The 24471-nt window shown below is 33.0% G+C and overlaps 1 protein-coding gene across 1 annotated transcript in view; it reads right to left on the bottom strand.

The window, feature by feature from the left end:
- CFAP20DC (CFAP20 domain containing) overlaps positions 1-24125 on the bottom strand; it is a 60706-nt gene extending 36581 nt beyond the window's left edge. The window contains exons 1-7 of the mRNA XM_062008553.1: positions 24099-24125; positions 23395-23484; positions 22829-22922; positions 20881-20953; positions 8416-8530; positions 7611-7767; positions 4939-5103 (exon numbers count right to left, since the gene is read on the bottom strand). Coding sequence (XP_061864537.1) covers positions 4939-5103; positions 7611-7767; positions 8416-8530; positions 20881-20953; positions 22829-22922; positions 23395-23484; positions 24099-24119 — 715 coding nt within the window. The 5' untranslated portion in view covers positions 24120-24125. The remainder of the gene's footprint in view (positions 1-4938; positions 5104-7610; positions 7768-8415; positions 8531-20880; positions 20954-22828; positions 22923-23394; positions 23485-24098) is intronic.
- Between the last annotated feature and the right edge of the window lie 346 nt (positions 24126-24471).

Genomic DNA, 24471 nt, shown 5'->3' on the forward strand with positions numbered 1-24471 from the left:
TAGTCCTGCTTAAAATATTCTACCACCTTAATTATTTTTTTTCTTGTTTAAAATGTATATACATTTTTATAATTTTATAATTTTCAAGCACAGAAAATGCCAACCAGTCTGTAAGACAGACAAAAAGAAAACATGGATCACAGGTGTACAGTCTGAAAAATATTTCAGAGAGAAAACCAGTGAAATGGTTACATATTAATTTTATTACCAGGGTTGCAGAACTGCGTATCAGACCTATTCTCCTCTTTTTTAGTTTCCCAAGATTGTCAGTGAATTCTCCGTTCTGCAGCTGATAAAAAGGGTATCTTCATATAAATTTATAGTTAAAATTTACAATTTTTTTATAGTTAAAATTTACAACTTCAGTGTCAAATTCCTATCTCACTTCAGAGATTTGACATCTTCATAAGGCAATAAAGTAGAAACAAAATTGTGTCAATTCTCCTAAGCATTTTTTATAATTATTTAATCTTATTTCAAGATAGCTTTATTTGCAGTGTCATTAAGGAAATGAAAAAAGAGCATGCATTAGTCACCAAATATAATAATTTACTATGCTAATAAGCACAAAGGAATCCACTTTTCTGCCATTACCTTCTTCCTTTTTTTCCTGATGTGACATTTGGTTGCTGTTAACAGCTGCCATTTTGCAAGATTTGATGGCCTGTCTTGGTTTAATATCAATTTCTTTAATTTGCTGACTACCTTGGGATGTTGTTACCTCCAATTATAAAAGCTGATTTGCATGAAAACCTCTCTTTATGAACATATTAATTGACTACAATTAATTACCTCCATCTACACATAACTGTGTTGATGACTTAATGAAATAATATGTGTAATTAAAAGTGGATGATACTAAAAATAATTTATGCTTTTGATTATAAAATGAAACAAAAAGTTTAGCAAATAAAAACATTTCCCAATTAAAATGTACTTAATCATACCAAAGTTCCATTTTCAAGAAGGGCAACTTCTGAAATTTGAAAAGTATGTCTGAAGAATAAATGCTATGTTCATAAAGTGGGATTAAAAATAAAGATTAAACCTTAAAGTGAAGGCATTATATTTTCACGCATGGCAGATATGTTTTAACTAATTATTTTACTATATACACCTAAGGACTATATATCTTTGCAGTCTGGACACTAAAACCTGAGTCTTCACTTAAATGAACATTCATTTTTTATGTTTAGATATTTAGATATATATATCGTATTCAAGTTTTATGGTCCTTTGTATCTTGATAATCCAACCAAGAAGCACTGGTGTTTGAATACAGTCACTGAGAAACTGAATTCCAGTGTTTCCTCCACTATTTCAAATGCAAACTTATAATCAAGCCTGACTTTGGCTTGATTACTTGCAGGGCAACAATACTCTGAAAATATTATTTGCCCTTTAATATTATAAAAATGGTATTTGTATGTGGAAAAAAAATCTGAATGCAATTTAAAGATATAAATCTATGAAAGTTCTTACTCTATGCAAAAATTTACAACCCTTCTTCCTCACTTCAGCTGCTGTAGGCCAAAGACTGCCTTTACTAATGAGGTATATCAAGAGAAAGCAAAAGTTAACAACCTGAGAAAGCATCAGCATGGTAGCTTAGTGTAGATGATAAAATCTTTATGAATTGTTTTTTTCATATTCCAGTAAAAGCAGAAGAAAATAAGTTTTTTAAATTATTTTCTTAAACTTTTCATATTACCAAGGTTGTTCTCAAAGAAATCTTTGAAAGTTTATTTTTCTTTAGAGTTTCATGAGATGCTACACCTTAAATACTATTGTTGGCTGTAACAGTCTTGTCTTTTATAGTAATAAATCTCAATAGCAGTTATCATTCCCCATAATTTATTTTATTCCTTTGGTCAATACTTTGCACATATATTTCTAGAGCATTTTAACAACAATGATGGAAATGATTATTCACCGAATTCAAACACTAAAGTTGAGAATCCTCAAGACTAAGAAAGTACTAAAACCAGTGGAATAAAAAGATATCTTCCAGATGTACAGCACCACTTCTTGCACTGTCTGCATTGAAGATGATGTATTGGAAATTGATTCTTTATCTAATTTGTGTGTTCAGACTCACTTCTAAGCTACTTCAGACCTACTTCCTTCTCAAAAGATATCCTCCTACCCTATTTTAGTATGATGAATCAATGACTCAAAAGCTAGTACAGAGTAAGGGGGAAATGGAAAACTTCAGTAAGATATTGCAATTACTACTTGGGCCAAATTAAAGGCTGGGTCTTGTGTCTCATACAGAAGCCAATAATAACATTGCAAAAGACTAGAGGAAAAAGCTTGCCTAGAGAGAGAGCTTTCACCCAATTTCTTATCGGTAATAAGTTTATGTACGTCACAGGTTAAGCTGAAAATAACAATCAATTCAAGTTTTTAAAAGGGGTGAAATGATCAGTTCTTCATGAAGTACATGAATCAGAGCATACAACATATTCTTAGTTTAAAATCCATTATAACTCTCTTTTTTAAGAAGTGCTTGCAGACATTATAGGATATTTACTGTTGCAAATGGATCTACAGAATATCTCCCATTAAAAAAAAAGATGACAGATTCATTATGGGCAACTGGATTTACAAAATCAGTAATATCTTGGGAGTGAGGAAATTATATTTTTTATATGCTTAGAATGCTAATCAATGAAATGTACTAATGATGAAAATTACATTTTCTTTTCTATATTGATTTATTTCCTCATTGGAAATGTAGCTGTTGTCTTCAAAACTCAACAACTGATTTAAAATACTTGTTCATTAAACCACAACAAACCCTGTCAATAGCTAAAAATGTTATTTCAGTTTTTACATAATTACCTTAAGGCTGCTGTTTAGGAAAAAAATTTACAACTACAGAGTTTCATTAATGAGCACAATCTGTCTCTTATTTTATTGCTGTTATTTAAGGATGATCTATCTCATTGCAAAGTTGTTTTGAAGATATGTTCATTATTTTTAAAGACATTAACATTAGAGAAACTTTGCTATTAATTTTACTGCAGGTAGGTAGCAGCACACAGTTTTAAAGCAAAGTAGTAGCTGTAGTAAAGAGCAACCAATTGTTTGAGCCAAGTCTATTTAAGCAAATTCATATTCGAATCTTGGTATGTGCTTCTACAATTTCTAATTGTTGGTTTATAAATTTTATGCAGGCAGACACGCCAATTTAAATACAAAACCACAAGAAGTGCTATTCTACAACAGGCCAGTCACCTCTCTAACATCTGGTTTCAAACAAGTGGCTGAAACCAAATGTTACAGAAATGGCACAAGATAACTTCAGGAGGGATTTATGAAATAATCTGCCTTCAACATGGTTCTTAAAGTTGGAAAAACATAAAAGTACAAAAGTAAACTTTCTCTTCACATTTTTACTGGTGCTAAATATGACGTGGACATTATTCTTATCCATATAAATAGCCAAGTGTTTTCTATAATTCACCAGCTTATTGTAGCAGTAGCTTCCATATTTTAATCATATTCCATGTAATGTGCTATTTTCTTTTGTCAGTTTTTAATTTTCAAACACCTCATCACACCAAATGATGTCTTGTTTTTATGCCATGACAGGAAAAACAGTTTTTATTGAACTTTCTTTGTATCACTAGTTACTTTATAAACTCCCTTAAGTCAATTTTTAATGTTTCAGCATATCTTTACGTGAGTATTTTTTACTTATGCTGCTACCTTCTGAATCATTTTCTGTGAAATCTTTTCTGAAATGGTTTAACTGATAACGGATGAAGTATTTCAGATAATAATGCAAAACTGATTTAAAGGTTTGATATCTTTTCCATTTCATATGATTTTGAACTTCCTGCTACCCAGTATCTTAGCTTTTTTAAAATCTATATACCTATTAATCTGAAAATTCCAGTGAGCTGTATCTTTGGTGATGATAACTTTCCTTCCTTGAGTCATTTAATTTTGACACTTTAAAGCTGAAACATATTTAACATTTCTCCCCAATGTACAATCGTTTGCATTTATCAAAGCCAGATTTTACATAGCATCATGTTACACATTTACTGATACAGTAGCCCCGAGCTCATAATTTTTCAACACAGTGGCCGTAAGAAATAAAAAGAGTAAACTGAAAGTTTGTTTAGCAAGATATGATGTTTCCTGCACATTACTTGCTCTGCAGTGTTTGTCATGAATAAGTATAAAGGGATTGCCCATCTTACAAGTTTAAAACTCTCTGAAGTCCCACTCATTACTAACCTAGCATCTGTATCATATGGAAATTTCGCTCCCACATTATTCATGTCTCTTTTGAGATTACTCATAACTATAATCAACAGTACAGATCCCAGAACAAAAATCTTTTGATGCTTCCTGCTGTTAGCCTTCAGCTACAATGAAAATTTTAAATTTGATCCTCTGCTTTTTCTCCCAGTTTTTATCCAAGTCAATGGTTTGTATCTTGGCACACGACTGCCTAACTTCTTTAATAAGTCCTTTCTATGAAATGTTGCCAAAGTCTAAATTATATGTTTCATTGTCTTCTAGCATACAGAAACATTCAAATAACTCCAAGACACCAATCAGACAAGATTTTCTCCTTTAGGGTATAAGCTGGAGACTATGAGTGGTCTTATTGTTAGAAGAGTTTCATTAAGGTAAACATATTTTAAAAAGCAGTGAACAGCCCCACTTCAATGTAGATTCAGAAGACACACCTCAAATATTGTTATTACAAATCCTACAGAAATTAGAATTGTTCAGTCTGCACACGGATCTCAAACTATAGAACAGGCTTTTCTACCTCCTCATATCACAGCTATGCAAGAGTTGTTATATTCTACTTTAAGACACTGGAACTCTTAACATATCCCTCTGCAAAAATATCCATTATTTTTATGCATACCGTATAGATTGTGTTCACAGTATTTTAATACAACGTGATACCTGTTTCTTGCCCCATTACTGGATATCTGCTGCACTTTATTTCTGCTTTCTGAATTTTAGTCAGGTCCAGCAATTGTGTAACTTGCGGCACATCAGTATTTAGCTGGCAGGTTCGAGGAATAACATCTGTGGGCTCATGACGATTAAGTGGAACAACACACTTATCTAGAATGAAAAAAAAACCCTTTAATTCTCTATTCACATAATGGAATCAAATTTGATTTAAGATTACTTGTCAGATTACATATGCTTTAGTTCATATGTTATAATAATAGACTATAGTAATTTGAAATAATTACTGTAGTTGTTCACTTTTAAGAGAACAGCATGTAAAGTTTGAAATGATGTTGGATATTTTTTAGGCCAAAAAACCCCTGAATGCATTTGAACTAAGAAATATGCATCAATGGCTGGAATAGCCATGGTAAACCAACTTTGATTTGACAAGTGAACACACAAAATAGAATCACAAAACAAATGTTGTTAATTTATATTACAACTTAGCTTTAATTCTAATACCGATATACTGAATTTCAGACAAAATGAACATGATATTGATATGGTATTGATATCAGTGGGACTGAAATAGCAAATAGAGAAGTCCCATACATGCATACCTGCAAATAAAAAAAATCTGTTAAGCTTTAATTCCAGACTTGGGACACTATCACACTTTCATGATAAAATAAAAAACTGGCACCCAGTCTATTCTTATGACATCAGACACTCGTGGAATGTTACCTCATTGTCTCTGCTCTCCATCTAATAACCAATACAGACAGACTTTATGAAAGCTATTCTCTATAAGGAAAAGTATCAAAAGTCAGAACCATTTCTGATGTTCTGATCCAAATTCATTCCAAATTTTTTCAACCATTTTTTCACCAAGTCAATATATTATTTACTGCTGCAAGACAATTCTTAGTGATAATATCCTCGTATGTAACCTCGAGATTACTAAGGAAACCATAAACTAGGTACGTCTTAAGCCTATATGCCTCAATATCAGGGGCACAAAAGATGAATTCTTTCCTTTTACGTCGATGATCTAATACAGAAATAATTTCTTAGTATATTAGGTTTCTCCTTTCCACTTGCTATCATTTCAAGAATGCAAAACATACTGTATATGAGCTAATATGGAATCACCTTGCACCTTGAAATCACTGCTGCCACCACCAAGGAAGTTTGAGCAAAGAACTTGACACTTACTACAAGCTGCAATGTCATTGCATTCAGTGGAGCTAAACTAACTGGTCTAATCATCTGAGAGGAAAAATGTTTTATCAAATCATGATTAACTGAAAGTTAATTAATAAAAAGAAAAAAACTACTTTTTTTGTAATTGGCTATGAAGTTTAGAGTTATTTTAATACAGCCAAACCTTGAGCTGTAATGCAATTTTAAGACTTGTCTAGATAAGGAAATTCATAAGCATCCAGAAAATACTAATGCCCACTAGCTGTGTAATAATCATAGAATTGATAATCCAGTAATTAAAAATGCAATATTTTACCATGCATAAAGTTTATTAAAGCTGTCTACTCATTATGTTAACTACATTTTGGAATTTTGGAACTAATTTAGAACATTTATGTACATTTCAAGAACTGTTTACAGTGGAGGAGAGAAAACAATACACTGATGGAATGAAATGGAATTAAAGCCACTGAAGCCTTTAACTGCAGTTTCTGATGATAATTTACCAGATTCTCTCCCTAGTAATTTTTTGAATTAATTTTTTTCCCCAACTTCAGCAATGAAAACAAAAGAGCAGTAATCACAATGATCACATACTCTCCTTTACTGGTTCAGGTTTTCCAAACAGATCTTACCTTTTGTTACACTTACAATACTGTTAACTACCCCTGTTTCAGAAACCAGAATCCTTTTTTTTCAGGTATGTTCTTTAAAAGCTCCACAAAGAAAATGTCAGTGAAACTGAAGTTGAACTATACCTAAGACTCTTCTAAAAAAACTAGCTACTAGCTGTGTTTTCTCAGTTTCTCCTCTATTACTTCAAATATCAGAAATGAATAAAGTTATCTCTATTGGAAAATCATGATTTGGGATTATGAGGCTACTTTGGAGAATGGTAAACTTTTGACCAATATTCTGCTATCATTTTTCAGCTCACCACCAACATTGTTTTCCTAATGAACAAGTATACATTAGGATAAATGGACTAAAGATCACTAAGAGGTGTTTATGATAGTTTCATAGCTCTGTTCCATATAATTCTGATTTTTTACAGTTTTGTCTTGGTTTATTTGAAAAAAAAAAAACAACTTTCAGCAGTTGCCAATGTCCAAAATTAAGAAAACAAAGAGTAAATGCTGCTAAGTTTTTATCTTTGAGACATTTTTCTTGGGCAAAATCTGATTTCTATCAGTATGAGATACTCTCATTAAAATAAGCTCTCTACTTGATAAACCTTGCCAGAATTTCTTCAATAAAATACTTCCAAGGAAGTGAATGTTTAAAATAGAGGAGTGCACAGACATTTAATTAGTTGCCTAAAGTCTAACACTAGTAGATTCAATATACTGCACTACCACTTTAATTTTCATGAAATCATGTAATCTTTCCAGTTGCAAATCCAATGACTAAGAAGCTTTTCATTTTATAATATGAACAGTTATGATTAAGACTACATAATAATTATAACACACCATCTTCCTCGGTTGTATCTTGCGGCTTGGATTTTAAAGTGAAGATCTTTCTCAGTTTACAGTTAGCTGAAATAATAATTCCATCCAAAGACTGGAAGACAGCTCCTCTGAATATTTCACTGGTGAATGCTACCAAGTCAATACACATATTGCACCACTAGAAAAGAGAAAAAACACTCTTTAATAAAACCCAAACACTAAACATTGCAGAAGAGTATTACTGTATAGTTTATTATAAATGAAGTGTCTATGATAAAAGTACCAGCCTCTAAAAGTAAAAATAAAAGTCCCAGCTTCTAAATGTGAAAGAGTAAATATTTTTTTTTGTGTGTGAAAAAAAATTAGTTGCATACACTACTATTCAGCTTAGTCCGAAATTTTGAAAGGAAAAAAATACTTCTTTGGAAGTCACCAATGGAAAATTCAGTATATAATTATACCTCATATTTCTGTTGCTGAGATTGAAATGAATACAATACAGTAAGCTAGCATATGAAAAAGTAAACTATGTTCTAGTTATGGAACAAACCACATATTGTATCCTATTCACAACTAATCATACTGATAATAATGATCAACTTGTGTATACAATAAGTTAAACTATCAGAGCCATGTAAAAGATTTATCTAATCACTGAAAGCACCATACTCCCTAAGTAAAGGCAACAGTAAAAAGGCAGATAACCATTTAAAAGAAGACAGATGTGCATTCAGATATACTAAGAAACATAGACCTACACTTTAAGGTTGATCAAGCATTAAAGTGTTATCAACCACAATTCAAGGAATATTCCTAAGGTACCTACTATTTTGCGCTTGACCATGAACAGGGGAATTTTTGCATGCAGAGGGGTTACAGACAACTCCTTGTGGATTGTTGATAAATACAATCTTCTTTTAATATTTCCTAAATCAGTTATCCTATGAAAGAAAAAGCAGGAGAGAATGGAACAGATATTTGTCAATTCAATAATCCAGTATCTTTGAATTTTTGGGTAATCACAAAAACCCCTATTCATATGCAGAACCATAATGTCAGTGACAGCAAATATGGAATTTAAGAATTACTTCTTTTACAAGATGAAATTCAAACTTGGTGGCTATATTCCTGCATATATAAAAATCACTTTACATGCTAATTTTATTTCAATAGTATACATACTTCACTAGATTTCCATAGCCCTGCAGACTATGAAAGAATTCAATTTGTATGAACTGAGAACTCAGTAAACTTTAATGATCACACTTGTTTCTGCCCCTTAAGCTTGTGTTACCTTGGGACATATTGTCACCTGCTAACTAGAAAAACATTTGCTTTCTTTTCCTAAAAATGTCTCTGTCATTTTACATAAACTCTCTGTCAGCTTTAAAAGTCTGCTTTATTTCCTGAGCACATATCTTCAATTGTGAATTACAATACAGAAGTTTATTGCTCACTATTCAGGTCATCTCAAAGGACACCGAATTTAACATTTCTAATAGATTCAGACCTCAGCCATGAACACAAAGATTAGGCTGCCTTTAAGATGACAGGGGCTCATTTTTATGTTCTGTTTCTTTAAGTCTTGTGAGAAACTGTACTGTTTTTTGCTGGGATACAGCTAAATTTCTTCAGAGTAGCTTGTATACTGTTATGTTTTAGATTCATGATGAAAAAAGCATTGATAATATAGGGATGTTTTTTTCACTGATAAGCAGTGCTTACACAGAATCAAGGACATTTCTACTTCTCAACCCAGCACACCAGCAAGTGGGCTGGGGGTGCACAAGAAGCTGAGAGGGCACAAAGCCACGACAGTTGACCCAACTAGTCAAAGGAATATCCCATACCATATGACATCATGATCAACACGTAAAGCTGGGGGAAGAAGGAGGAAGGAGAGAAGCTCAGAATTTTGGTGTTTGTCTTTCCAAGTAACTGTTACACATGATACAACCTTGCTTTCCTGGAGATGGCTGAATATCTGCCTGCTGATGGTAAGCAGCAGATGCCTTATTTAACTTTGGTTGCACATGCTTTACCTATTAAACTGTCCTGGTCTCAACCCACAACTTTCTCCACTTTTGTGATTCTCTCCACCATCCCACTGCAGGGAAAGTAAGTGTGGCTCTGTGTGGCTCAGCAGCCTATTGGGGTTAAAACACAAGAGCAGCACAACCTTGATATCCCCCAGCAGTCCTAACTTACTGTACCAGAGAACAGACATTACTTTAAAGGCTGCAGTCTGTATGGGGATTAATTTACCTATTATTTTTGAATAAGCCTATTTCTAACAGATGGGTATTTCTCTTTAATTAGCAGCCCCTCTGAGAAGATGACAAATAATTACAATAAACAACTTTCTGTCACTACTTTGTGTTGTTAAAAATAATTACTCATAATCATTATATTTAAATGCTGGGTTTTACTTAAAAATTGTGAGACTGCTATGTAGGTTTTTTTTTTTAATTACTGAAAACACTTTTCATTAGTAAAGGACTATCTGTAGCTTAACTAATGAAATGCTCAGAAATTGCAGATAAACAATGTTCTTAGGTTTTCTCAGGTCAAATTTGGAGGGCATTCACTCTATTTTCATCTATTTTTGACAATTCAAGAGTTTAATCAACAGTACAAAATATACTACAATATGTAAATATCAAAAAGTTCTACTAGTACAGGTGATAAAAACACAGGAACACTTTTTTTTGTTTCCCCATAGTCATTAAGGCCATTATGCAAAGCAAAGAAAGTCCATCAGCTTTCCAGAATTCATTATTTCCTCTCACTTTGAGACAATTCCATCTTAAATCTATTCACCTTCATAACACGGGTGGGCAAATCAAAACAAAGTAGAAAGTTCACTAGCTGTTTCATTTTGAAAGACTATCAGTTCCTCTCATAAACAACATGCACTTCAGGCAGAAATTTCACTACCGAGCCAGGGGAAGAACAGTATATCGTCACCACTGCTATCATTTGACAGAGCAGATTTCACTATCAGTTGTACATAAATTTATGGATAGATGAAAAATACCATCAAGTCCTTGGAAAGTGATTTCATCAGAAGATCTTAGTGTCTCATAATGCAGGCATTCTGGGCTTGATCTTCCTTTTGAAGGAATTTAAGCAAGATGTGAAATAAGTCACCTAAGATCATGAGCCAGTTCGCTGCATAGCTAAGCCTGTGCCCCAGATCAAAGCTTAATTTCATCCATCACTTCTCATATATCCTTTGATAAAAAAACCTGTGGATGTAGTTTTCAGAAACTCTCCAATCTGCTCTGAAGTGCTAAGAAACTGAGGCAGCAAAGAACTTCAAAGAACCAGAGTAGTGAAACTCCTATAGATCTCCCGGCTATGTCTAGAGCAGCTGAGCAAATGTGGTAACGAGCCAGGTAGTTGCAGTAACCTGAGTGCTGAAACACAAATAAAAATACTATTTCTACTGAAACTCTATCTGTGTTATTCTCAATGAAGAATGTTGCTTTAAACGATATTATGACAAAGCAGTAGGCACCTAGACTTAAGTCGTGCATATTTCCAAACAACTGGCAATAAAAGAATGAAGTTCACTTTAGAATATCAGATCAATATATTTAAATTCATTATTTATTTTTATATTAATATTTTTATCTTTCCCTCTCCTGAAAAATATTAAATACCTTAGCAATAAAAAGGCCATTAGTAAATTTACAATTCAGTTACATTCCAAAGTGCAATACTAAACACATTCATTTAGATAAAAATACAATTTATAAGAGACTCTGTCTTTCAGATCTTTTTGATAGTACATATGCTATAAAGAAGCAGCAAACCTTAGTTACATGGTTATAACCATACCTAAAGAAGTTCAAAATTCATTTCAGTATATAAATTTAAAATAATAGATATTTATATTGCGCAGGCAAAAGTAGGCAAAACATTTGAAGAACTGGCAAAATTGGAGAAAGAATGTTGTCTTCAAATTCTGTAATTTATTAAGAAGAAGAATGACAATTGTTTGAGAGTTGGTGTAACCTTTAAACTTTCCAGTTACATTGCTTCTTGGAAAATAAAAATAAAACAAGGGTCTGATGAAACTGTTTCCAAAATAATTCAGACAACAGGAGTTAGAACGTGAGAACTCTCACCTGTAAAATGACTCGAGTATTCATGGTAAAACAGCTTTTTTTCTGTTATCAAAAAGCACAACCTACGTTAAGCCTACAAAGGTAAGAAACGTCTGCAGCACACATCTTGATTTTCAAAGATGCATTAAGAAATCTATATAGGAGTTAATGTATTTTTATTATGTCTGTGCTTGAGTATTTATATCTAAGGGTCAGACATATGATAGAAAAGTAATGAGACCATGTTGAGAAAAATGAGGTAGTCAACAGGAAAATCAACCTCATTTATAATAATATTCCTGTGATCAGCAGGTGCATAAGTCTCCCAGCTATGGTCATTAACTGCATTCATTTCACACTTAACATCTACATTTGCAAACCATTTGAAAGTAAGATTGCCTTCCAATTCAATTTTCAATTTTATTTTATATCTTCAACTTTGATTGACTATTCTCCTCACAATGGTAACTATAGTGAAATTGCAAGTAAATGGTTGCAACTACCCAACAGTACAGATACACTCATCTTCTCAGATTACCTATTCACTTTGCTTTTGTATGTACAATAATTTATAAGCATTTGTTAAGGTTTAATTCAAGGCTTAAAATGAACTTAGAAAAAATGATGCTGGACTGTTGAAAGGATGCTTCACTTATCAGGCTCGCTTGTTCTTAAAATCAAAGTGTTTTTCTCCTTCTAATTACTTAAGTTGGAAGTTTATCAAACATGAAAGCAGGTATTTCATTGATATTGCTAAGCAAAGAGCAACTCTCATACAATTTAGTATTACTTGAAATGTTTGTACCCTGGTCAAAATCCAAATTCTCTGCTCAAGCTTAACGGTTATTATGTTAGTGTATTAGTACTTAGCAATTGTAGTGCCATTTTCTCCATAAAAAGTATGTGCTTCACAAACATTAGATAGTATTATCATTATCACCATTTTAAAGACAGAAAAATGAAGGAACAGCAATGTTCAGCTGATTTGCTATGCTTACAGATTCTTAAGTTTTCTTATTCAGGAGCAGTCTGTACTTCATGTATATTTTACTTTATGTGCTAGGAGTAAATTGGTCTCACAGGAGACATCACATTATTTAACTGGCTTCTTGATCATCTGAAATCCAGAACACTGTATTCTGCCCTAAAACCAGACTTAGTTATACTGAATGTCAATCAAATCTCTACAAAGTAAGGGATCAGGAAGACTGATATGTTACCTAGACCTACAGAACAAGTTGTGAAGAACCAGCTTTACTTTTATTATGGAATTTTTAATTGATAATGTTTTTCTGGAAAGACTAAAGGAAAAAAAACCCACCAAAGTCCCCTTAAACAGTAGCCATAAAAAAGCAGTGATACAAAAAAAGAATCAAACCTGATTGCTATAATTAAGAACAACTGGTGATACCTGAGGTCTCTCTACAAGATACCAACATAGTTGCAGTCAATTCTTCAACTGAAATAATAACCTGGTATTGTCTCTTATCAAGAATAATGTGTTTCATTACTCTTAGAAATTCATGTTTCAAAAAACAAAGTGGCTATAAATATTCATAACATTCCAGAAACTTCTATTTTAACATTTTTAATTTTGAAATGACCTTGTCTTTCTTACTTTCAAGTATTAATTAAATTCTACTCTAAGGCCCAGTGGCATGCACCTCTAAAGGATGGCTAACTCTGCCAAATCATTTAGAAAACCATAATTCTAGAAAATAGTTTTTAATTTGTTCAGTACAAAATACTTTGATGAGTATTAATTTGTGGAAAGTTGAGTGTCTACTTCTTTTCAACAATCTAAACAAGTTATCCTTACAATGCAGTTATTTATGCCTGGAACTGATTCTGTTGGCTCTTTATTTTTTTTTTTGTTTATTGATTGTTACTCTCTCCACTTAGTTTTTCCTTCCATGATTTTCTCTCTTCTGTTATTGGTTCAACAGACCTGTGTTTTATTTAAACGATGACAACGTGACACTGGTTAAAATAATTACTTCCAGTGTATCGTGAAAGTTAGGCAAAACTACCACAACACAGAAAGTGAATGTTCATCTTTGAAGTGACTAGAAGAAAAAGGAATACTGTACAGACTGGACACAATGTTTCATCAGTCTATTAAGCTAAAGGTACTGTGCTATACTAAATTAAGACTGCCTGTAACTGCACTTTAAAATAAGCAATTACACTAGCTGTTCATTTGCAGACACTACTGCAACACAAATCCTATAATACTAGCCTCAGAGGACACAACACAGTGATGAAGGAGATACTTCTTTTTATGACAGTTGTTCACTTCACTATGCAAATTTTATCTAATTTGAGCTTGGCAGACTGATGAGCATGCTCTGGTCTGAGGGGAAAGCAATATGCTATTTCTGAAACAAGTCAGAGAAATGTATTTTTGTTCATCATTCTGCTTCTCTGTTTTTTTAAAGCAATAGTAATGCTGAATAACTCGCTTATTAGCAGGCCCAAAGTGATCAGTAAAAAGGAGATGTATGGAAAGAGAGAGGCCCTCCTCCACACTCCCCTCCTTGCCAAAATGATCTCCACTTCCCCTACCATTCTTTATCACCTATTTAGTAGTCCTCTCACTTTTTCTGTCTTCCTACATTGACTCTTCTTGACTTGGCTCTAGGTCTGCAGATGCAAATCTTGCTGAATATTACCTGGAAGACTTTATCCTATCATGAGAATGATGCACATTGAAAAATAATGGTTTAAGGCACCAATTAGATCTCATCCAGGCTTAAGATGTTTTAAAAGAAGATGCAACCTCCAAAACACACCCCAGACAAACATCAATTGTTAAGGTATTTTGAATTTTTTTAATAGTCAAGAACCTAAATTCAGGATTACTGTAGGTTACTAGGCCCAGAATCTGTCTCAAACCATCTCCTTGCTAGTTTGAAACTAAGTATGTTACTTGGATTATAATAACCTGTGACTGTATATTCTTTCTCAGACCTCATTTTACTTGTCACTAAATATTCAGAAAAATGCAATAGTTTTATCTAAACATAGAATTCTAGTTTATATTTAAAGTGAAAAAGCTGGTAACTGTCTTCTAACACCATCCTTCAAATCATCCTAACCCTATTCTTCAAATCAAAACAAAATTACCCTCATCAAGGTGTATACCATCAGACTCTGCATTGTCCCTCTAAGAAACAGATACAGTGTTCCAATGAGTTAAATTACTTAATCTCCATTTTAAGGCTGGTCCCTTTTTCAAAGCCGTAAGAGAACAAAAGCATCTCAGAGTCAGAACAGCAAGTGGAATTAACTACATATTTAAAATAAAACAAAATATCTAAATGTTATTGGCAAAATGTAGGCGAGGATGATCAGCTGTACTGAGCTCATGGGAAAAACTTGCCATTAAGACCTGACTAAAAAGAATACAAGGGATCATTCTAATTTTAACCAACTACATGTCTTTCATTAAAGGGTTGAAGATTAATACCTCTAGATTAAGATGACTATGCAAATAGAATTGTCTACAATTAAGGTGAGCTAATTAAAAAAAATATATTTATTTAGACTTGAACAGTCTCATTAAGGCAAACAGTACCTACCCTGGCTTTCAATCAACCAAAAGGACACTGTCAAGAGTTGACTGTAGCAGGTTTTCATACCACATTGACAATCCTCAATGTAATTACAACCACAGGATATTTTCATTAACTTACTTTCTTATTTTTTACTGTCTTCTTGTAGCACTAATTTGGCAGAAAGTTAATGGTTTGCTCTGCCAGTGGAATTTTAAATGACAGGCCTCAATAACATTCAGACAAGGGTGATCTCTGCCTACATTGAGAGAATTTCTGATTTGTCAACATTCTCCTTTGAGCAGCCTTTATAGGCTATTCAGAATCTGAGAGTTTATGCATTGGGCAGAATTATAGATCATACTAGTCTTCTTTGTTTAAACTCTAGAAAGATGTGATGGGTTTGATATTTTTTTTTAACTTAAAACCTTCTTACAAGATACTATAACAGAGATTATCAAAACTACTGAAGTATACAACTTTCAACATTTTAGCAACCTTAATCCTAATACTCTAATACTTTTAAGAATGTTTCTGTATTTCCCTTCTGCTTCACAAAAAATTCAAGGAACATGCTACTAAACATGAGAATTTCAAATCTCTCCATCTAAGTTTGTTCAACAAAGTTTACCTTCAGTCTCTATCTTCAAACACTTGTCAGAAGTACATGACAGAATTAGCATCTACTTTGTGCTTCTAATTTATTTATTGTTCTGTATCGAAAACATGCTGGGTCTTTAGATTAACATGAATAATTTATCATATCTCTGTCAGCAAAGTTAAAATTATGAGTATGATAGCATTATGGTGTCTATGAATAAATTAGCTATGCAGTGTGTTCCAGTTACTAAAAATTTGAAAGTAATACACATATTTATAGAAATAACTGTTTAAAAAAGGAAATATGACATTACAATCTATATTTTACTGTGCTGTTCACAAGCCTTGCAATAAACTTTCTAACAAACAGCTACTTTAGGAATGAGGACATTTTAAGCCCTTTCCAACTGCTGATTCATCTATACATAACTAGCTAAACTTTTATAGAAAATGCTGTAAACCTTATCAGGTGTGTTCCAGCATTTGAAACTCCAGACTTCTCATTTATTCAACAAATCAAGAACATCCCTTTGTCTTATAAACCCATTAAGGTTCTATGTATGATTGAAAACATCACTCCTCAGAATGAAATAAGCTGCAACTGTGGTTTTCAGGCCTTGCTAATTTTGAGATACCCAAAGCATTAGGAAAATGCCAAATTTTCAAAAGCTTAAACCTACCAACTGTGTCTGAATATTTCCAAGCTTTCTGAACCTCTTCTCCTGACCCATGACAGATTGTAATATTGACCTTCGTTGCAGAATCTTTTGAGATACAGGAATTACAAGTGGTGTATCAAAAAATAGGGCAGAACATTCTAGTTTGAATACATTTTGTTCTTACTGTATTCTGTTCTGTCTCAATGCTCAAACGCAAAACTGAGAACTTTGTCTTTTCCAAAAGTGCTATCTCCCTAAACTGGCCTTTATTCAGTGATAGGATAGTACATAAAATATTAAATCTGTACTATCATCACACACTAACCTGCATATTAATGAAAACTGATAAAATATTACTCTCATAAAATGTATAAAATCTGGGAAAAAAGGCTGAGCAACCTAGAAGGGTTCAAGTAGAACTATGTAGAATTTCAGTCCGTAACCAGAAACAGAGCTCCTGGCCCTTGTTCATACTTCAGACCACTCTTTGAGGCTACTGCACATTTTGAAGGTCTGTTTTCTCACATTAACAGTTATACTCATTTGCTGTAAAAATTACAGCATGATGTACTAATTTCATGTGATATCTAACAACAAAAAAAAACATATCAGAAAAAGTACGACAATGACTGCCATTACAGTAGTTTAAGAAGAATGAATGTCATGTGCTTGACAAAATGCCAAGCAGAAGTACTAGCACCTGCATATGTCCATGTATTGGGAATTAAACGAAGAATGCCAAGACAGGCCAGATGCTGTTTTCTTTCACACACAAATATTTTTTTTCAAACATTGAGTTACTTTTGTTTTTTCAGAAAGGTAGCAAAATCCATAATATTGAGGATTTAACAATTGGCTACTACATTTACAACAGATGGCTACATTCAGCACTCCTAACAGTTTTGCTGTTTCTTGCTTCAAAAGGGCTGCATAAATTACATGCTCTCTACCTTAGCTGTGATTTTATAATACTTCACCAATTTTTTAATCTACAATCTATTTTACACATCTTTAGGCAGATCCATACATTGATTCATAATGTGGTGATACCCATCTAATCATGCCACCTAACTAAGTATCTAAAACTCTACTTAAATTTCTTCCAAAGAAAAGGCAAAACACTGAATTTAAACACTTGTTTGCACATTCAGTATTTATGACAGGAATCTTGCATGACTGGTTAACTGCAGCAAGTTAGAGGGTTTAGCTCAGTTGATGAATGGCATTGTTTGTTGATTAGATCAATCACTGAATAGAATGCAAAAGAGAGGATGAGACTCAAACAAAATTAGTATTTCCTTCTCTAAGCAGAATGAGAGAGGAAGAAATGTACCATAAAGCATCATGTGCAGCTATTAAAAAACTTGGCAAAATGTTTTTTACATAAAGTAAATTTGATGGCCTGGTATGCTATCAGTTTTCATTTGAAGCTACTTAAAGGTTTAGTAAGTAGTCAGATTATGTAAGAAACCATCTTGGAACATTGAACTCTAGGAAGAACCAACACAATCAATATTCTGTCCACTATAAGCAAGAGATTCCTTTCCAAATGTCTGAAATATAAAAAAATTAATGGCAGTCATGTGAGGTAAGAAGGACTTGTCTTTACTTTTTTTCTGAAGTATCATGTGTCTACTAGAATAAAATACACTGTTTTACAAGTCTTGAAGGAGTTCATAGGTATATCACCAATTAACAGTTTTCTAACACAAAGATTAGTATTAAATTTATTTTTAAAGAAGTCTTATTAACTTCTGCATACAGTTGCACTAAATGAAGAACAAATGAGATTCTACTTTTTAGGCATATACACCTTCAAGTAGCTCCAGTTACCTTGAATGCACCTGTAATTATCAGAATAAGTATGACTTGATTACAACATAAGTAGTTAAGTAATGAAACAGTTGCACTGAATTAAAGATCTATTTGTTTGTAAAAAGTCTATGGAAATATATTGAGATTACTTCATCAACAAACACTGAGATCACTGCACATTAAGAGAAGGAGAGAGAAATAAGGTTTGTGTCGGGCTCTGGCAATACTGACTTAGAATCAGGAAACTGACAGAAAACAGAATTAAAGTGAAAAATAAAAGTTATTGCTATTGAAATAGTTTATAGAGTAATAATAGTGTATTATGAAGTAATATAGTCTACGTTTACCCAAACTGTATACCACAAATACTAAGTATATGTATTTAAAACTGTAATTTTCTTCTATACTTGTATAGAAGTAGGATACATATTATTACATGAAGTAATAGTAAGAATGGGAATTGGTGAGAAGAAAACATGAAGAAAATGTATAGTTTAGATATGAGTTGGAAAGAGAAAGGACAAAGAAAGGTAGGAGAGGTGGTAGAAAATGAGTCCTCTCTCAATTATCAAAAAAGCAATTAATGAAAAAACAAAAAGAGAAAAAAAGGTGGAGAAGAGGTTCTTGTTAAGAGGTATAGATGGATGACAAGTATCCAAAAGCACCAAGTTCAATGTGAAACTACAGAAAAATCTGAAATCTTGTACCTGTCAGTCTCTGATATCTGTCTACAGAATGCCGATAAGAAGCAAATCTATGTCCTTGTTTTCTGCTTACTGTATGACATATCCTGTTTGTTTTGTCCCTTTTGTTACACTCTTTTAGAAGCAGTGCAATTAAAACCATAGGAGTAGAAAATGTAAGCAGAATTACACTCAGGAAATTCAAAGAACAGAAAAGTTCACTCAGGGTGATTTGACATCAAGAAAGTCATTGTTAGAGACACTTTTAATATCTAAACAAAAAAACCAAACAAACCAGAATGAGTTAACAAAGATAACTTCCTTGAAAGGAAAACATAGCAGAAAATGAATAATGGCTGTGGTAGGAAGGGAAATTAAAGAGAAAGCAATGTTGTTTGAAAACCTGCAGTTTTCTGGTCTGTTCAACAATTACCAGCTTCCCAGCCTACACTTTCTCACTTTACATTAGCAAAACATTAGTCTTTTCAGCACCAAGATCTTGACGCATAGTCAAAGCTGTCATTAAAACAAGTATTTTGAGACCAGTGTTCTCAAATTTTCTTACTCCACGCAGAAGCAAGAATATTCTCTGGTGAAGATCTGTGCTAAATAAGTTAAGTTATCCTTTGAAGATTTTATCAACGCTCAGGTTCTAAAATTATGCTGGAAATTAGGCATGTCAAAGAAGAATATATCATATGAGCTACATGATGTGGTAATAAGTACCCACTAACTCATAGCACACTGAAGCTAGAATACCTGCATGGAGTGTTACAAATTCACAGAGGAATTCTAATAAATATGACTCAATTCACACTAGCATACTCTTTGTTAAAATAACAACAAATTCCAATATGACTCTGCTTAGGTGAAGGCACATAAGATAACAGAATTACCCAGCAACATAAAACAGCATACCATCCTAACTTCATTAAATAATGATTCCCATTACAATGAACACTGTATATCTACTAAAGTATAGCTTGAACCATATTTCCTCAGAATCTCATTCAGTCTTCTCTGACTTAAACCTACATGGGTTATTTCCCTTTTCTCTAGTCACCTGAAAATTCAGACAACCAAGAAAAGCTCAGACATGGGTACAGATGAATGCAAAGTCGTAGAATGATAAACAAAAATAAAGTTCTGTACTGACTTTGCTCAGTTTAATTGCATATCATTCAACCCATCTTTTTCTTGCAGGGTTTCTAACAGCATAGCATCTCTTTTGAGAATTCAAATCTTAAGTGTTCTCTTGGCAACAAAGCTGAGTTGTAGTGGTTATGAACAGCTGCTGCCGCTAAAGCGGAAATGTTGTCAATGATTGACAATTGTCCAAGTTTAAAACTCTATCAATAATAATAATTCCACATAGAACTATGAAAAAAAAGGTGTTTCAGTTGTGCTTCTCTTTCCTTATAGAATGGACATAAATGATACCAACTAAGCAACTCCATTTTCTTCCTATTTTTTTTACCATTTGGTTGGTTGTTTTTTCCCACCTTCAGTTGTAAGAACAGATATTTCTTTTTGCTCTGAACCAAAGAGTCCTGGAACAGTTATTTATAAATCTCTTATGAATTTTCATGAATCTCATATGAGACAGTAATTTCATATGTTTGATAAACTCATGTCTCATCTCTTCAGATTTTTCACTATCTTCAGTCATGATTTTTAGAGTTTGTTCAGTCTTCAAAAGAATGTCAGTATTTAAAACATCCGAGAAATAATTATCTCATTAGCTTAATTACTTCTTATTGACTTGATAAGTCATCACACTTTAATGCAAAAATCTGCCACCACGATTAATGGCTGCTATCAGGGATTCGTTTTACATTAAGTATTTAAGGAAATTTTATACATCTTACAGTAACTCTGTGGAGAAGTCTTGTCCCAATGGCACAAAAATCTGAAGTGTCAGAAATTGCTGGATCAGTCCCACTAGAAACAGGAAAAACATTTAAATACATATCCTCTGTGTGTGCAGATGCACATTTCATCATCAAGCATTTTAATTTTGTATCATATAGACATGCTCCTGCAATACTATTTCCCAAGGTCCACACAACATATGAACACACAAAAAATCTGAAGAAAACTAATTAAAACTTCAATTAAACTGTTAGTTTAATAAGTCCCATCCATGTTGTTGTTGGAATTCTCATGAAAACAAAAGAAACTTTGTTTTTTTACTTAGAATTCTTGTGTTCCAAAAGCAGACACCAAATATCCCATAAAAATTACAAAACAAAGTAATACTTTCCTATGAAGATTATATTAGTCACATGAAACTTGTGTGAATGCTTGTGTCAATGTATGCCTTATTAATTTCAAAAAATCCTTGGGTAAAAATGCAGTTCAGATCAGGCTTCTGATTTTTAGAACAAGAGCAAAGGAGCTTAACTGAGGGAACAAACACAAGAAATCTTTCAGAATTCAGGTATCTCCCTATCAAGGGAAACCAGATAGTACAAAGCTGAATGAATTAAAATGTATGTTGATTTCTTAGTTATTCCGTCAGGGAAGCTACGGGCTGCTCTACACTGACTTAACAAGACTCAACAGCAACATTAGCTCCTCTCCTAAAGAATGCCAATTCAGAACTTCCTTCTTTTGTGGGTCAAATGTCATTTACATTTTCAACTACATTTTTTGTATATATAACATCTTCTAAGTTGGAAGAGTATGTCATGATTACAATACAACTGGGAGACTGTATACTTGACATAAATACTTGAGCTACATACACCTCAAGAGACGTAGAGACAGAGAGACACAAAATGGTGACAGATGGAAATTTGACTAATATCGTAGCATTAGCTAAAGTAAATTTAAAATCAATCATTTCTTAGCAGTGATAATCCACAACACTAATTCTCAATCCTCATTTTAGCCTATATTAGTTTATTGTAACATTGGTGATAAACAAAGTTGGATTTCTCAGAAAGATGAATTAGACTAGTATTTATTACACTGAAGATAATAGCAAATCTAATTTATAAAAATCAGACTAATCTTCAAGGCCTTAGTGCATGACTAGACTACACAAATTCTTATTTATTTTTCTGTATTTGTTTGAAAAAAAAAATCTAATTATATAGCCTGCATGAGAAGTGTATTAGAAGATTCCTGTTTCATTTGACTAAAATAATAATCTCAATTTTTCTTCAAAATCAAGCAGTTAATTCTAAACCAGCTCAATTCATTACTACGGGCCTTATAAGGTACAAAATCCTGCAGTGGAGTTTAAGGTGTAAATTATGATGATTGCTGCATGCCCAGAGAAACACAAACTGCTTTTATTCTGGTTTATTCTAGTGCATTAGACGGCCTGGGGAAACACTCCATACTACCCAAAGACTGATTACATAAATGCAGCTGAAAATTTGGTCTAACTTCCTTATACTGCTAGTGCTTATTTGCTACATAAAAGTAAAAAATACTTTACAAGGTAAAATGAGAAAGGGGAAAGGAAACTATTTCACATTCTGTAAAGTCAATAGAATTGTTGACTTTAGTAAGTGTTAAAGCAGTCAGAAGACATTTGCCAGACAGCAGTTTGTTGCAGTATCAGGTACAGAGGTGAATCTATCAGGACTAGGACATGTATTAACAAGGATCTTCCCTACAATACTTACTTTGATATGGCATTTCTATAGCTTTTACTTAATTGTAACTGACCTGCTAAAAAGTGAACAAAAAATAACTTTGCTAACGCTGAATTATGCCCAAAGGGAGAATAATGTAAGTTTTACATTCTAAGATGACTGATTTCATAATCAGAACATCACAGACATTTAATTCTTTGATACTTACATGTTTGTCTAGTTTCCTTTGGTAGCTGCATTTTATTGATTTGACTGCTTCCTTTAAGTATAAAAACAAAGCCTTTTACTTCTTTATCATATTCCTATAAAAAGGATCAATAAACAAACATAAGAATCTTGAAAGATTCTCCTCACAACCAACTATGCTATTGACACTCAAAGCTACTTTTTTTTTTTTAAGTCACAAAAGGCACTGCAAGTATGACAGTAGTTCAGATTTGATGTTAATAATATAATCCACACAAATATGTCTTTGCATGTTTTATTACAAATAATGCTGACAAACAGGACCTATGAGCCAACTGGCACAACTCAATCCATTAGGTATCAGAATAATGAAATCACTTTCTAAAATATTAAAACTATGTAATTGCTGCAACCAACCTAGTCTGCAAGCAGACATAAAGAACTAATTTAAGTAGTTATTTAGTCTGTCATAATGACAGAACTGCAAGTGACAACTCCATAGGCAGGTCAAAGCCCTTCTAATTTTAAGCTTCATTCACATTTTTCTGGTTTATATTCTAAGTTTTATAAGTTCCTTTAAAAGCTTACTTTCCATATAGCTGATGGATTGCCAAAAATCTTCCATTTTGCTTCTGGGTTCTTGCCTTGAGCACTGAATATTTCAACAAATGGGCCACCCTGTGACAAAATGGTTTAAGGATACATCATGCAACCAAAGGTTCAGCACAGAATAATGAATGGTCAAGATAAGTACATAAGAATAATCCCTCTACACATCAGGCTGTTACCACATTCAGTATTACTGATGAGTCATACAGCAGAATATTAATAACAGCTTCTAGACTATTAGAATATAGCAACAGCTTCTAGACTACTATAATATGGCAATCCATATAGACAATATTTGGCTTTACTAGAGGATTGGAAAATAAATCTGAAGGAGTACTGTGGAATATGTTCCTCCTTTTCTGACTATACCTTGGGAGCTGGGCTGCTCCCTGGCTGCCTGGGAGCAGATGGTGTGCTTTCCCTGGCTCACAAGGCTAAGTACACATCAACAGGCACTGGTAACACCATGCTGGTGTCCATTCTCAACCTGACAGTGTTAGCAGCTACCCACTATTTCACAACACTTCTATAAAAATACTGAATAATGAAACACTGCAAAATATTTTTGTATCTGGACCTTTTGCCCCTAGAATAAGTAATTTTAATTGAGTTCTCTCAGAGGTGAAATGAAAGTGTAAGAAAAAGAACAAAAACCAAAACCAACAAAACTATTTCTATTTTACCTGATACTGATTTTTGAACATTTTCCAGCTTTCACAGGCAAAAAATAATTTCAGCTTCTCAATCAGTAAAGGCACTTACAGACTGTGCTGAAAAGAAACAAAAAAAATTATATAGGATTTGACACGAAAAAATCCTACAACAAAACCCCAACCATATTTTAAAAAATAGAAATACCAATATGAAATACTTGTCATGAGTTCAGAATGTGTATCAACTGCATCTAAGAGCTACTGCCAAGGAATTATGATTAAAAAAATACTAACATTGACACCATCTTGGAAAATGTTCTCTTCATGCATCCAATACTCAGGGCTGCCTTTTCCTATATTCCAAATAAAACTAGTAATTTTATGTGAGTCTTTATTTTTAACA

Source organism: Colius striatus, chromosome 15 (assembly GCF_028858725.1).
Source record: "Colius striatus isolate bColStr4 chromosome 15, bColStr4.1.hap1, whole genome shotgun sequence".
NCBI classification, from domain to species: Eukaryota; Metazoa; Chordata; class Aves; order Coliiformes; family Coliidae; genus Colius; species Colius striatus.